The following is a 14,953-nucleotide window of genomic DNA, read 5'->3' on the forward strand; positions in this document are numbered from 1 at the left end:
TTTTATCACTTTCATCCTGATACGGCCCAATGCGTGAATAGTAGCACTTCTCCTGACCACTCCACCATTTGTCTCTGTGGCAACCGGTTTTCAAAAGGGATTTGAACCCGCAGGCACTCCATTGAGTAAACAATGGAAAAAAGTTTTCTGACTGAATCTCCCTCTTTCGCTCTCTCTCTCTCCCTCCCTTTCTCTCTCGCTGCATTCTATCAAGCGTGTCGGCATGACAACAACAGGTCTCCATGGCGACGGTGTGCCCAGGCGATTCCTGTGCTGCTGGTCTGGTTATGTACCAGTGCTCCAGGCCTCCCCCGGATCCTCTGCCTGGTGGGCTAGCCGCTCCAAATCAATAACTCACTCAAGGAACTCACTCATGGCCAGGATAATTCATACATCACTCCTGTGTGGCTCTGCTTTTTAAAGACCCCAACCCATATAACCCATATTGCAAATAACCATTAGTGTAAATGCGTGATTGCAAAGTCCCGAAGACATTTCAAACATAGAAAAGAAATGAGAATTTGAGTGTGGAGAAAACCCATGTGCAATCCCAATGGTAAACATGTCCTACTCTTTCACAGACCATCATTTAGCTGAAACCCAATCCTCAACAAAAAACATTATCCCTGACTAATCCATATGACTAAATCAATGGCTTACAAAACCAATAATCATTACAAAATTCCTCCATGTGGTCCATTTAAACCCTTCAGATTCCCCAGCCTTCCTTTCCTATTACCATAGCATGGCCATTACTCTCCCTCGTGCCGTGTGTGGCCGACGCAGCCTGACAGGAGAGCACAAATAAATCCCATGTTCCTCTCTGTCCTTGTGCTCTGCTCTGCTCATTCGCCATAGAGGATTTCTCCTCCGTCTTCCTCTCTCGCTCTCTCTCTCGTCCCCCTGTGTCTCTTGGTCCCAGTGTATTGATTGGTCTCTGAGTGTACGGAGCAGGAAGATAAGATAAATACTGAGTCAGTGGCCATGAACAGCTCTCTCAGTCACCCTGACATGAAGGGAAGGATAATCATCTGCCAGCCATGAGAAAGAGCCCGTTGCAATTGGAGCAATGAATGTTGAATGGGGAGGAGTTGGCTGAAATACAAACAGATGTGCAACCAGTCTAAACCCCCCGACCTACGTATTTTCTTCAACGTGACTATTATTTCTGAATTAAGCCAGTCTTATCCTGTCACTAACCCGTTATGTTTGGTGTCTACACATCCTTCTATACAGTGATAATGTGCTTAAACAAGTGCTGTACTGTGTGCCCTCAGTTGGAGAATCACAAGCCATAATGTACTGTAGCACGTCAACATTCACACCATACAGAATACAAATGCACACACAAACACACATTTGCCTGCCAATCCACATTCACAGGCACACATGCATGGCCACCATCACTCAACAAACAGCTGAGCACACACACTGGGGCTAAATGAGGGCTCCTGGTATCTCTTGCGGCGTTAGGAGCACTGGCGCGGCTCTTCCTCTCCGATTCTCAAAGCCGTATCTGTATCAGGAACAGCAAACTGAAAAAGCAATTTGCTTTGTCACACAGAGACATGCCTGACTACACAGAATAATTGCACTGCAGCTCTGGAAAGAACTGTTCTCCTTTTATCTAATGAAGGCCTTAAGGGGAGGGAGTTGTGTGTGTGTGTGTGTGTGTGTGTGTGTGTGTGTGTGTGCATGCGTTGGTGCAAGTTTGTGTGTGTACCAGCGTGGACCTGCATTTACAGCCATGGCAGGTAGCCTAGCGGTTAGCATGTTGGACCAGTAATAAAGGGAAAAGGGGATACCTAGTCAGTTGCACAACTGAATGCATGCAACCGAAATGTGTCTTCCACATTTAACCCAACCCCTCCCTCTGAATCAGAGAGGTGCGGGGGCTGCCTTAATCAGCATCCATGTGATTTGCGACTGGGGAGCAGTTGTTGTTGGGGGTTAAATTCCTTGCTCAAGGGTTGCTGGTTCGAATCCCCAAGCCGACAAGGGGGAAAATCTGTCCATGTGCCCTTGATCAAGGTGCTTAACTTTAATTGCTTCAGGGTCAACTTTGATAATGGCTGACCCTGGCCATGACCCCACTCTCTGTCTCAGGGGGAGTTGGGATATGCAAAAAACACATTTCCATTTCATGTGTATAATTCACACATTTACATTTACATTTTAGTCATTTAGCAGACGCTCTTATCCAGAGCGACTTACAGTAGAGTGCATACATTTTATTATTATTATTATTTTTTTTTTTAACATACTGAGACAAGGATATCCCTACCGGCCAAACCCTCCCTACCGGCCAAACCCTCCCTAACCCGGACGACGCTATGCCAATTGTGCGTCGCCCCACGGATCTCCCGGTTGCGGCCGGCTGCGACAGAGCCTGGGCGCGAACCCAGCCCAGCCTGGGCGCGAACCCAGAGACTCTGGTGGCGCAGCTAGCACTGCGATGCAGTGCCCTAGACCACTGCGCCACCCGGGAGATACCACACTTTTACATGTGTGAAACAGGACAAATATAAGCACTCACCTAATTATTATTTGTGAATGGCGTGTGTGAGTGTGAGTGTGAGTGTGAGTGTGCGTGTGAGTGTGAGTGTGAGTGTGCGTGTGCGTGTGCGTGTGCGTGTGCGTGTGCGAGTGCGTGTGCGTGTGCGTGTGCGTGAGCGTGTGCGTGAGCGTGAGCGTGAGCGTGCGAGTGCGTGTGCGTGTGAGTGTGCGTGTGCGTGTGCGAGTGCGAGTGCGTGTGTGTGTGTGTGTGTGTGTGTGTGTGTGTGTGTGTGTGTAGGATAAGGGTTAAGGAGCTAGTCCATATAATATAATGTGTGTGTGTGTGTGAACATAATCAAGAGAGAAGTGTGTAAAGGCAGATAAGGAAGCGAGTGAAGCGGCTCCATTGTATCTGTTCCAATCACAATAATGTCCCTTGCTGCTCCCTCTCCTTTCCACACAGTTGCATTGCAATATATTGATTAATCAAATCTGCATGTAGCCTCTGGGCCAGAGCTGTCCAGTCGCAGGTTTGGAGAAGGGCCCTGATTCAATAATGCAAAAGTAGGCTGAAGAATAAAAGCCCTGGTGCATGGCCTCAGACAGTAACTCCTGAGAAGTGCTGAGTCCACACTCCACACTCTGTGGTCTAGCTGCTCCCTGTGTGGATGCAGCCAGGCAGGCTCTGGAGCACCTGCAGACTGGGACAACACTTCAGAGGCCAGGGCAGAGATAGGAGACCCACAGAGGGCACACACCCACGAGGGGCTGCAGGGAGAGGTTAAAGACACTGTAAGACTCTGGGTCACTCTCAGTTGTGTGGCCAGTGTTCCTCTCCTGGCTTCCAACAGGGGAGGCACATTTTGTTACTGTAATCACCAGCGTTTTAGCTCCAGGGCTGGAGACGAGGGACATTTTGTTACTGTAATCATCAGCGTTTTAGCTCCAGGGCTGGAGACCAGGAACATTTTGATACTGTAATCACCAGCGTTTTAGCTCCAGGGCTGGAGACGAGGGACATTTTGTTACTGTAATCATCAGCGTTTTAGCTCCAGGGCTGGAGAGGAGAGACATTTTGATACTGTAATCACCAGCGTTTTAGCTCCAGGGCTGGAGACGAGGGACATTTTGTTACTGTAATCATCAGCGTTTTAGCTCCAGGGCTGGAGACCAGGGACATTTTGATACTGTAATCACCAGCGTTTTAGCTCCAGGGCTGGAGACGAGGGACATTTTGTTACTGTAATCACCAGCGTTTTAGCTCCAGGGCTGGAGACGAGGGACATTTTGTTACTGTAATCATCAGCGTTTTAGCTCCAGGGCTGGAGAGGAGGGACATTTTGTTACTGTAATCACCAGCGTTTTAGCTCCAGGGCTGGAGACAAGGGACATTTTGTTACTGTAATCACCAGCGTTTTAGCTCCAGGGCTGGAGAGGAGGGACATTTTGATACTGTAATCACCAGCGTTTTAGCTCCAGGGCTGGAGACAAGGGACATTTTGATACTGTAATCACCAGCGTTTTAGCTCCAGGGCTGGAGACAAGGGACATTTTGTTACTGTAATCACCAGCGTTTTAGCTCCAGGGCTGGAGAGGAGGGACATTTTGATACTGTAATCACCAGCATTTTAGCTCCAGGGCTGGAGAGGAGGGAGAGGGGTAGACCGAAGGAGCAAAGGCATTGTGTTCTCTTCTTATTCAGTAATGTCTGTGTTTAGGAGCAGGTTTGTGGATGGTGGCGATGTAAAGCTGTAAATCGATTGTTCCGGGAGGAGCGTAAGTAAGCCGTCAGTGACAGTTTGAAGTATTTAACTTCATAATGAGGCTGAATGTGCAGCAGTTCACTGCTCCGCGGCTAAGCTGCTGTAATCGCTTCTATCTGCTTCATTATGTAAAAAACATTCCTTATCCTCCCAGTCTGTCGCTCCCTCTCTCTACTCCCTCCCCTCTCCTCTCTCGCTCTCTCTATAGGCCCCCTGCAATGTAACTGGCACGGTGCACGGAACTGCAGTGTAGAATGAGAGAATGAGAAGAGGAGACATGCTGGGAGGAACCAACCTGAAAGGTAGCTGCTGCTAGAGGGTTTCAGTCCAAATGGCTGAGAGAAGGAGAATCCTGAGAGACGGAGTACTGAGAGAGTGTACGTTAGAAGCAGGAACTCAGTGTTCTTGGTACTGTGTGCTCTATATAGTAGCAGACAATGTAAGACTCACTCCTTCACCTAGCATTACCAAGGCCACTTATGTGACCTCGCATCAATGGTTCATGTTCATACCTATGTATAGGCTGTGTGTGTGTGTGTGTGGGTGACATACATTATATGGACCAGCTCCTTAACCCTTATCCTACACACACACACACACACACACACACACACACACACACACACACACACACACACACACACACACACACACACACACACACACACACACACACACACACACACACACACACACACACACACACACACACACACAGAGAAGGGTATGCATGCATGCGCTGGGTGAGAAACACACTGTCATGCGCAGGAACTCTGCTCTGAGCTGGGAGAGGAAAAAGCTTCAGATACATGACAAACCATGAAGCTACTGCTGTTTCAATGGAGCAGAAAAAAACAGGGGAGAAAAATGTCAACAACAAATAGATGCTGGTTTCTGTTGCCGTGGGCGACATGGACTTTGGTTCCTACATGTTTCTCTCCTACTGCATTATGCATCATCTTTTCATCCAATTAAACAAAAACACAGGCTACAGAGCACAACGCAGGGAGCATCTCCCAGCTCTGCATAATCTGCAAGAAATTATATGTGTGTGTGTGTGTGTGTGTGTGGAAGGTAGATGGTAGAGGTCAACACTTTGTTTTGTTCTGATCCACAGCAGCTTTGCTCTGACCAGAGTTCTGTGTGGTCTAAATGAAGATTGATTTGTGTGTCTGGGCTGGACTCAGACCAGTCAGAGACAAAGCATTACAGCACCACTGTATAACACCTCCCTGTGAACCTGGCGTGTCCTTTCCCCGGTTTCTGTGGTAACGTGCAGGTAGTGCATGCCAAACAGCCCAGGGGAAGGTGTGAAACTCCATGTTTAATTCTCTCTTCAGCCGGCCAATGAGCAATCCGGCTTTCACACCTTTCCCTTCCTGCCCCTTGCAGACAGCCATCACTATGGCAACCAAGCACTCTATCACCTCCTGCCCCAGAAGATTTTGGAGAGACTTATGGATTCATTTCAGGTGCATTCAAGTTAATGTATCATACTCTGTATGTGAATATTATAATGGAACAACAGGGCTGATATGGCAGTATTCAGTATTTCAGCTGAGATACGAGCAGTGAGGAAAATAAATACACCCATTTTTCAATGGCTGAGTAGTAGGCACCCTAGAATGCCTGGAGAGATACACACACAGATATAGTGACCTTGTTCAGCTATATGTTCATCTACAAGACCCTGCTAGGTAAAGTCCCCCCTTATCTCAGCTCGCTGGTCACCATAGCAGCACCCACCTGTAGCACGCGCTCCAGCAGGTATATCTCTCTGGTCACCCCCAAAACCAATTCTTCCTTTGGCCGCCTCTCCTTCCAGTTCTCTGCTGCCAATGACTGGAACGAACTACAAAAATCTCTGAAACTGGAAACACTTATCTCCCTCACTAGCTTTAAGCACCAGCTGTCAGAGCAGCTCATAGATTACTGCACCTGTACATAGCCCATCTATAATTTAGCCCAAACAACTACCTCTTTCCCTACTGTATTTATTTATTTATTTTGCTCCTTTGCACCCCATTATTTCTATCTCTACTTTGCACATTCTTCCACTGCAAATCAACCATTCCAGTGTTTTACTTGCTATATTGTATTTACTTCGCCACCATGGCCTTTTTTTGCCTTTACCTCCCTTATCTCACCTCACTTGCTCACATTGTATATAGACTTATTTTTCTACTGTATTATTGACTGTATGTTTGTTTTACTCCATGTGTAACTCTGTGTTGTTGTATGTGTCGAACTGCTTTGCTTTATCTTGGCCAGGTCGCAATTGTAAATGAGAACGTGTTCTCAACTTGCCTACCTGGTTAAATAAAGGTGAAAAAAAATATATATATACACTGCTGGATGAGTTTGACCTTGAAATAAAGGACAACTCTGGAGCTGAAGAATATGGCCTCAAGAAAACAATTACTAGGTCTGTAAGGAAACAGTGTACGTTGATACCGGCAATTTGAACTCAAGGGAAAATAGTAGAAGGGAGGTTTTGAATTTCAAAGTAACAGTAAACTATTTTCCTTTAGAAGGTGTGTGTGTGTGTGTGGCTGGCATCATGAGGGCATGTTATGTTGCATCCTGTTGGCAGCAGGGTGACAGAAAATCCATGCCAAAGATTTGAGTTCTCCATCAGATTATCTTTATCCGCTTCATGCCCATTGGAATAGTTAATAATGTTGATGGAACATTGTGGAAACTCTTAGCAGGCATATGGTTCTCTAGCTCCCATTGCGTAATGACTCCACAGTAGCCACATCACAATAGTGATTTAATATCAAAGGACAGACAGACTGATTCAGGGTTGGGATCAGTTCAGTTTTCCATTCAGTCAATTCAGGAATTCTCTCTCTGACACAGAAAAGCACAAATAAACCCCATGTTCATGTCTGTCCTTGTGCTCGGCTCTCTTTCAATTTCTCTCTCTCTCTCTGTCTCTCTCTCTGGAGATCTATAGACCTCTCACTTACTGACTCAATTTTCCAGTTTGTTCACCTCCTTTCCAGTTTATAGTACAGTCCCTAACCCTTCATTCCCCTGCTCCGGTCATATCCTTCTCATCCTCATAAGAGATTTTAAATTCTCCTCACTTTCCTATTATTTAGAGAGAATCAACTCCTAAAAATTGAAAATCTATATAATGATATGGTTGGCAGCGCTGGTTCAGTACAAATACGCCCACCTGGACCGCTGAGTTTTAATGCTTGAGACCTATGGTTGTACACACACACACACACACACACACACACACACACACACACACACACACACACACACACACACACACACACACACACACACACACACACACACACATGTTCACATACAAAATTGACAAAATAAACATGATTTAAAATGGACATCAAAGGGTGATGCTATGGGTTAAAGTTATTTTAGACAAATGCAAAGAGCATGAACCATCTGGCCAGAGGGAGAGAGTGAGAACAGAGGGAGAGAGTGCAAACAGGGGGAGAAAGGGGAAGGAGAAAATGCAGATTTCAGCTCCGTATCTACTTCACAGAGTGCAGCAGAGCATGAGAGGGAGAGAGAGAGGGATGGAAAAAGAGGGACACTGACCGACCAGCTCTATGCCTGAGAGGACTTCCGGTAACTGTTTTTCCCTTCTCTTTTCTCTTGCCTTGCCTGGTATGGCTTGGAGATAAAACAGAAACACATTGCCTCCTTGACAAATGGGTCATGTATTGTCTTCACCTACTTCAGAAATATCCTCCAGCCCCCAGGACTGTAAATAGTGACAGGGGAGTGAGTGGAGAGACGGAGAGACGTGGAGAGAGATGGAGAGAGAGAAAAGAGCTTTAGATGAATGTGTTAATACAGTATATTTCCTCAGCATTGCCATTAGCCACTTTGCTGCTTGCACTATGACCACACACAATGACTCAACATCACTTTGACTCTTCCTTTCAGGCAGGAGCCTAAGCTATTATTCACAACCACATGCCATACTGTATGTATCCAGGGACAGGCTGGAAGGAGAACTGTACTGTACCCTGATGGTACTGTTACTTGGATTCATGGGTAATTGGGTAATGACAAAGAGATGCAGTAACAATGACAGAGCTTCCTTGTGGTCTTTAATGCTCTGTTCTACTGTACTTTCTCTCTCTCACACTCTCTCTCAACCACAAGCTCTTTCCATGCTTGTGTGCTCCTGCTGGGTAAATGGAGGGGTGTGCACTGTGCATCTGAGGGCAACAGCAGGAGGCTGGAACTCCAACTCTCCACTTTGCTGTAGGAGGGATGTCTTACACTGGTTTTACCCTATACAGTAACCTACTGTACCCTGTACATGGCACTCATGATGATAGGTATAATGTTCCACACGCCGTGTCATGTATTGAGATTGACGTAGCATAAACAATTAGGGTTAGTGAAGAGGATACAGCATGTGCCAAGTGCAATAGACTGCCAAGGTTCCAGCCCTATCATATGTAGTTAAGTAACACTTGAGCCATTCATAGGTAATTATAGGCAAGGACGTGAAGTGGCTTGTTGTTGTTTGTAACTTTGGAAAGCGGTGAAATGGGAAAGTGAAGTTGAGCGCTATTACTGAGGAGGAAGAGCGGAGCGGGTAGCGCAGGCCAGGGTGTTCTATTATTCATACCGTGTTCAGGATGGCCGGAGGCCACTAACTCTGGCTGTCAAAAACTAGGAGAATCCGAGGCCCACCAGAGTCCTGATGCACACACACAAGCACACACTTAGCAACATCATTAAAATATTTGCATGCTTATTTCTCTAAATCCCAATTCTGGGAAATCCCTTCGAATTATATTGGCACCTTAATTTACCAATTAGAAGCGGATGAGAGCTAAATTGATGGCATTATGTTGTCTTGACAATCACCATCCGGCTCTTACACAACGCCATATCAGCCCCAATCAGCGTTGGTGTGCAGATAACAAGGAAGTCGATTATGGCAATGCGTTCCGTTAAATGTCACCCCTCTCTCGCGTTCCGTGTATCTGTCATTCTACTGAAAATCCATACAGAGCAGCAAACAACACAGTCTAGTCAATGCAGCCCCCTCTCTATCTCTCTCTCCCGCACACTTTCTCTCTCCCGTGCACGCACGCAGAGTGGTACTTCTTTGAATCAGTTGCCAAAGCAGCGATGTGCTGCTCCTAGCGTCGTCACCTTGCAAGCACAGAAGTAACCTTCCAACCTCTGCGACTTTCTGCCCCTGTCATTAGCTACTATACCATTGAGTCCCCTGCTCATTTACAGGTTAAAGGCATTGCCTTATTCTAACAAACATATCGTGTGTGAAAGATTGTGTATTTGATTCAGCGTTCACTGTCAAAAATCTGCGGTCCACTGATCGGTGTTGGTCATACGGGAGGGGGAGCAGACGCGAGTCCACACGGCACATCGCTGATCATTGTAGCCTACCGAGCTAGAGGTCTACTCTGCGTCCGTGTGTGGAATTAACCCAGCGCACAGACTGGCTGGTGATGAGGTTCGTCGTGTACACTCGACAGAGCATTGACAGAATCCCTCTCGGGCTGAAGAAACCGCCCCAATAAGGACACAGGCAAGAGGGGAAGAGCAACAGAGGAGCTGGTGTCGGCTGGAACGCTGTCATTTCGGCAAGAATGCATCTCTTCAGTGCCATGTTCCTACTAGTGATGTTAGCTGCCATGCCCTGTGAGGTAAGAACAAGCGTACATCTCATATTTAAAATGCTCTTTATTTGTTAACGTTGCATAAATGCCGGCCATTGGGGGTACAGAATACATATTCGAGGACTTGCCTGTGTCTATTAGACATATACAAATGTGCTTAAAATCAATACTTGAGCAAGTGTGAAGAAAAACACGTTTAGTGGAATGAGTGTGAAATACACAAACGTGTTAGTGCGAACGTGCCACACAATGACTCCAAATATGATTTTATTTGATTCCTCTGTATTTTCCCCCAGTCGTAAAGAAAATGTGTAGGCTAGTCAAATATCACATCTGCGGCCGTCTGGCCTGGAATACAGCAGCATGGATTCAGAGGGGCAGGACAGAGAGAAAGTTGAGAGAGGAAGCGACAGAAAGGCTCTGGGGCTTCTCTGAACAACAGAAGTCTATATTATGCCGGCACTGTACATCACGCTCGAGCGAGCTTGTGCACAATCCAAGTGTGATTTGCGAATGTGTGGGCACACATGTCAGGTTCAGTGTTAGTAAGATGATTGTAATTAGTGTTTTTCTAATGCCCCTTCAAACGCTAACCTATGTTCCGTGGTGAATGGACTTATCTGTAGGCCTATGTCTTGGAGTTATGTATTTGCCGCTACGTTGGACCAGAGAAGCACTAAGTACATACCTTTCCCTGAAACCATGAGCTCTGAAGTGACAGTTGTAAATTGAAGTGAAGGAAGTTAAATTATCTGACCCAGAAAACATTTGAAAGTCCAAGAGATGTGAATAATTTGTTATTGCGGCTTCAGCTGTCAGACAAAATAAGTTCTAAAACATGTTAACATGCTTAATACAACAGTCAGTTGCTAAAAAGAATGCAGATCACGCTGCAAGTCCTGCATATCCTCATTGGTTTATAGAAGCAGGTACTCACGTGTCAACTCGTCATTGGTTATACCCACGTGGGTGACAAAAAGATGAACGAGGTCAGTGACCTTAATGCACCTAAGTTGCCAAATGCACCTAAGTTGCCAATCGCAATATAAAGTCAAGAGAAGAAAAAGCCTAGAAGGAGGAGAGATGACTAGAAACGATTCGGTTGACTGTTTTATGTGTGTATTAATTGTCGGAGTAGAGGACCTTGTGCATTTCAGGTAAAATAACAACTCAATGTTTATACAAATTAGCTAGCAATAGCTGCTAGCTAAATAGGACAAATTAGCTAGCAAGTGCAAGCTAGCTAGCTAAATTGCCATAAATGTTTAATGCTTTTCGACCTGTCCCCAAATTAATGTAATTGCTTCAGAGTTTGTTTTGATATTTTAACCTGCGTGTCGTGATCGCGTTTGGTGTGGGGGGACAAAATACATTTATGCACGAATGCGAACGATGGCACATGTGTACAGCCGGTTTGGGTTCCGTGTTAGTGCTATTCGGTAATCCTTGGGATGACCCTTAACCCCAACCCTTACCCTAATCTTAACGATAACCCCTACCTAACGCTAACCTTAAAACCCTTTTACATTTAAACTTAAATTGGTTGATGTCATAGTTGGGACTTCCCAAGGATCCCAGTTTTAGTGTGTAACAGTTTCCAAACCCTTTGTTTTGTTCTCACAATCACCAGGTAACACATTAATGGTCAAGAGTAAAGCTTGGGATGGACCTACAGTTGAAATAATATTCTCTGGCTTGCCAGGCCTGACCCCAAAGTGTAGAATGTTATGTGCATCATTTTGCCTAGATATGCCCCCTGAGAGTATCCTGACAATCACTCATGTTTGGGCAGGATTGATCAAATATCTTTTGAACCCCCAAGAATGTTCTGAGAATGATATGACTGTATTAACCATATAGATCAACAGCTGCAGATTTCTACAGTATTCTGACTGTGTGTAAACCAGGAAATGAAAATGTCTGCTGTAGTTCATTTCTAATACACAGTAGCACCGAGAGAGCATCCTGCTCTCCAGAACGAGTATGTTGTCTACTACAGAAGTGTGCCATGTTAACTGCCATGTCTACGTGCTGCGTTGAGACTTGAGCTGACCTTTTCCCAGAAATGGATCCGATGCTACTTGTCCTGAGGCCATGCTCCTTTCAAACGGTGGCGGTGACAATGAGACCCTACTGAGAGAAGCAGGTGGTGCTGTCAGTGACAGGAAAGGATGTGCAGAGCACAGCCAGTGGTATCTCACTGTAACACAAGACTTCATCTCTGTCCTTGTGCTCTCTCTCTCGCTCTCTGTCTGTATGTCTGTGTGTGTGTGACCTACTGATGGAGAACTCGGTCCTGTTCAGTAGTGACAAAACATTTGGAAACAGACTGAAATGGGGAACTACTACCTGGACCTGTCCTATTTTCCTTCTGAAAAATGTTTTGCTATGGTATGCCCCCCAGTACTTAGGAAAACCCTGGTTTGCGTATCATATGAAACCAACTGCGGAGAGACTTCTTTAGCCGTCTGTTTCACCCGCTCCAACATGGTCCGTTACAGTGGTGCCCTGTCTAGCGCTGATGCCCGTTGGAGTCACAGGGCAGGAGACAGTAGGCAGGTGAGCACCCAACCATAAGGCATAAGGACCTGACGATGTGTGTGTCTCAGACTTACTCTCAGGAGATACAATCATCTCTCTATCAGTGGAACTGTTTCCCCGCCTCCAATGGCTCATAATTGGCCTTAGGGGACAATTTGTTGTAAGTGTTTACATTAAATATTAATCAACCCTACAGAGGAAAAAAATATAGCGCCACACATTTCCCTAATGTAGCCTAGCTCTGCAGACATAAAGAATTTATTAACTCTTCTGGCCGCATCTTCCGACTGATAGGAAGTCTCTCTACACTGGAGGAGTTTGAATATCTCACTCATATGTACACATCTTCTCACACACAGTCTCGGCACGGGCCCTACATTAAATATGCACTATGCTTTAATGAGACGCATGCACTCGCTGGCTCTCTGCATGTGTTTGTTAAGTACCCACAATACCCCAGGAGTCCTGACAGCCAGTGATACAGACGGACACCTGCTCGACCTTGGCGCTGCCTCTGTATGTGCGCCGTTGTTATGGGGTATGTTGCATCACAAGATGACTGACACCATGCATGCACTTTGTAAATGTACGTCTGTGTAACAGTTGATATTTATGCATGGTGATCTTTGAATTCTACTTGTGGGCTGAGCAAAGAATACATGTATATTTCAGCATATAAAATGGACCGTAATTATGCTGTTTAGAGAAAATTGCACAGCATTGAAATATAATTGAAAATGACCGCATAATACATATATATTTAAGGTTTATTTTAAATTGGACACATTTGCAGCTACAAGCTGAATTGCAGCATACATATGCCTGCATAAGTAAATCAAACAAAACATGTGAGATGCACTATACAATATCACAGTTAAGGCAAGGCACCACACCCTAATAGGGTAATGTTTTCCCTATTCATATCACAATGAACTTCTACCATTAAAATAAAAACACCAATATAAATAATATTTTTTGTATTACAACGTTTCTGAAATATTGTATTAAAATATGCAAACTGAGGCAATATCTAATAAGATCTGCTCATATTTCCAGGACTGGACTTTGAGCAGATTGTGGATATATACTTTTTAAAAATCTTATCTGTAAATTACTAAACCATGTGGGTAAACAGCATTTTTGGTGCATATTTCCAAAGAAAATGTTATCTAAAATCTATATTTGACAACATATGAACAATTCCCTCTATACAAATCTGGGGAATATATCTCAGTATAACCACACAACATTTGGTGAATGCAGGTGCGTCTAAAGGTGAGATTAATTACTTGGTGTGTGGGAAGAGTCGGACTTTCAGGAAATGGTAGTTAAAGAGAAGTACAAGGAATTTAGTCTACCAAACACCTTTTTAGAACTAATATGATCTCTTCAAAGTAAGTTACTACATGTAAAAAAGTTTAGAACGTTCTCTATGAAATGGGCTTTTAAGTTGTGTGATGTCCATTTGAAATCTCAAAATGTACACTACCGTTCAAAAGTTTGGGGTCACTTAGAAATGTATTTGTTTTTGAAAGAAAAGCAAATGTTTTGTCCATTTAAAATAACATCAAATTGAACAGAAATACAGTGTAGACATTGTTAATGTTGTAAATGACTATTGTAGCTGGAAACAGCTGATGTTTTATGGAATATCTACATAGGCGTACAGAGGCCCATTATCAGCAACCATCACTCCTGTGTTCCAATGGCACGTTGTGTTAGTTAATGCAAGTTTATCATTTTAAAAGGCTAATTGATCATTATAAAACCCTTTTGCAATTATGTTAGCACAGCTGAAAACTTGTTCTGATTAAAGAAGCAATAAAACTGGCCTTCTTTAGACTAGTTAAGTATCTGGAGCATCAGCATTTGTGGGTTCGATTACAGGCTCAAAATGGCCAGAAACAAAGACCTTACTTCTGAAACTCATCAGTCTATTCTTGTTCTGAGAAATTAAGGCTATTCCATGTGAGAAGTTGCCAAGAAACTGAAGAGCTCGTACAACGCTGTGTACTACTCCCTTCACAGAACAGCGCAAACTGGCTCTAACCAGATTAGAAAGAGGAGTGGGAGGTCCCGGTGCACAACTGAGCAAGAGGACAAGTACATTAGAGTGTCTAGTTTGAGAAACGGACGCCTCACAAGTCCTCAACTGGCAGCTTCATTTAATAGTACCCACAAAACACCAGTCTCAACGTCAACAGTGACGAGGTGACTCCGGGATGCGGGAGAGAGTTTCTCTCGGGACAGAGTTCCTCTGTCCAGTGTCTTGTCTTTTGCCCATCTTAATCTTTTCTTTTTTTATTGGCCAGTCTGAGGTATGGCTTTTTCTTTGCAACTCTGCCTAGAATGCCAGCATCATGTTTCCATGTAAACATTTCAATTTATATAATAATGGGAATATTTTCTCAATTGTATTTAATATTATATAAATACTTTGTTCTAATTTGTATGGTTCTTTGATTTGCTAAATATCTAATGTGTTTTTAAAACACGTACTTTGAG

At 44.5% G+C, this 14,953-nt stretch overlaps 1 protein-coding gene across 1 annotated transcript in view; it reads left to right on the plus strand.

Annotated features, from left to right (window-relative positions):
* The first annotated feature begins 9,358 nt into the window (after positions 1-9,358).
* LOC139577338 (noelin-2-like) overlaps positions 9,359-14,953 on the plus strand; it is a 69,616-nt gene continuing 64,021 nt past the window's right edge. Inside the window, exon 1 of the mRNA XM_071404395.1 lies at positions 9,359-9,934. Within this exon, the coding sequence (XP_071260496.1) occupies positions 9,878-9,934 (57 nt within the window). The 5' untranslated portion in view covers positions 9,359-9,877. The remainder of the gene's footprint in view (positions 9,935-14,953) is intronic.

The sequence above is a fragment of the Salvelinus alpinus genome, chromosome 1, assembly GCF_045679555.1.
Source record: "Salvelinus alpinus chromosome 1, SLU_Salpinus.1, whole genome shotgun sequence".
NCBI classification, from domain to species: Eukaryota; Metazoa; Chordata; class Actinopteri; order Salmoniformes; family Salmonidae; genus Salvelinus; species Salvelinus alpinus.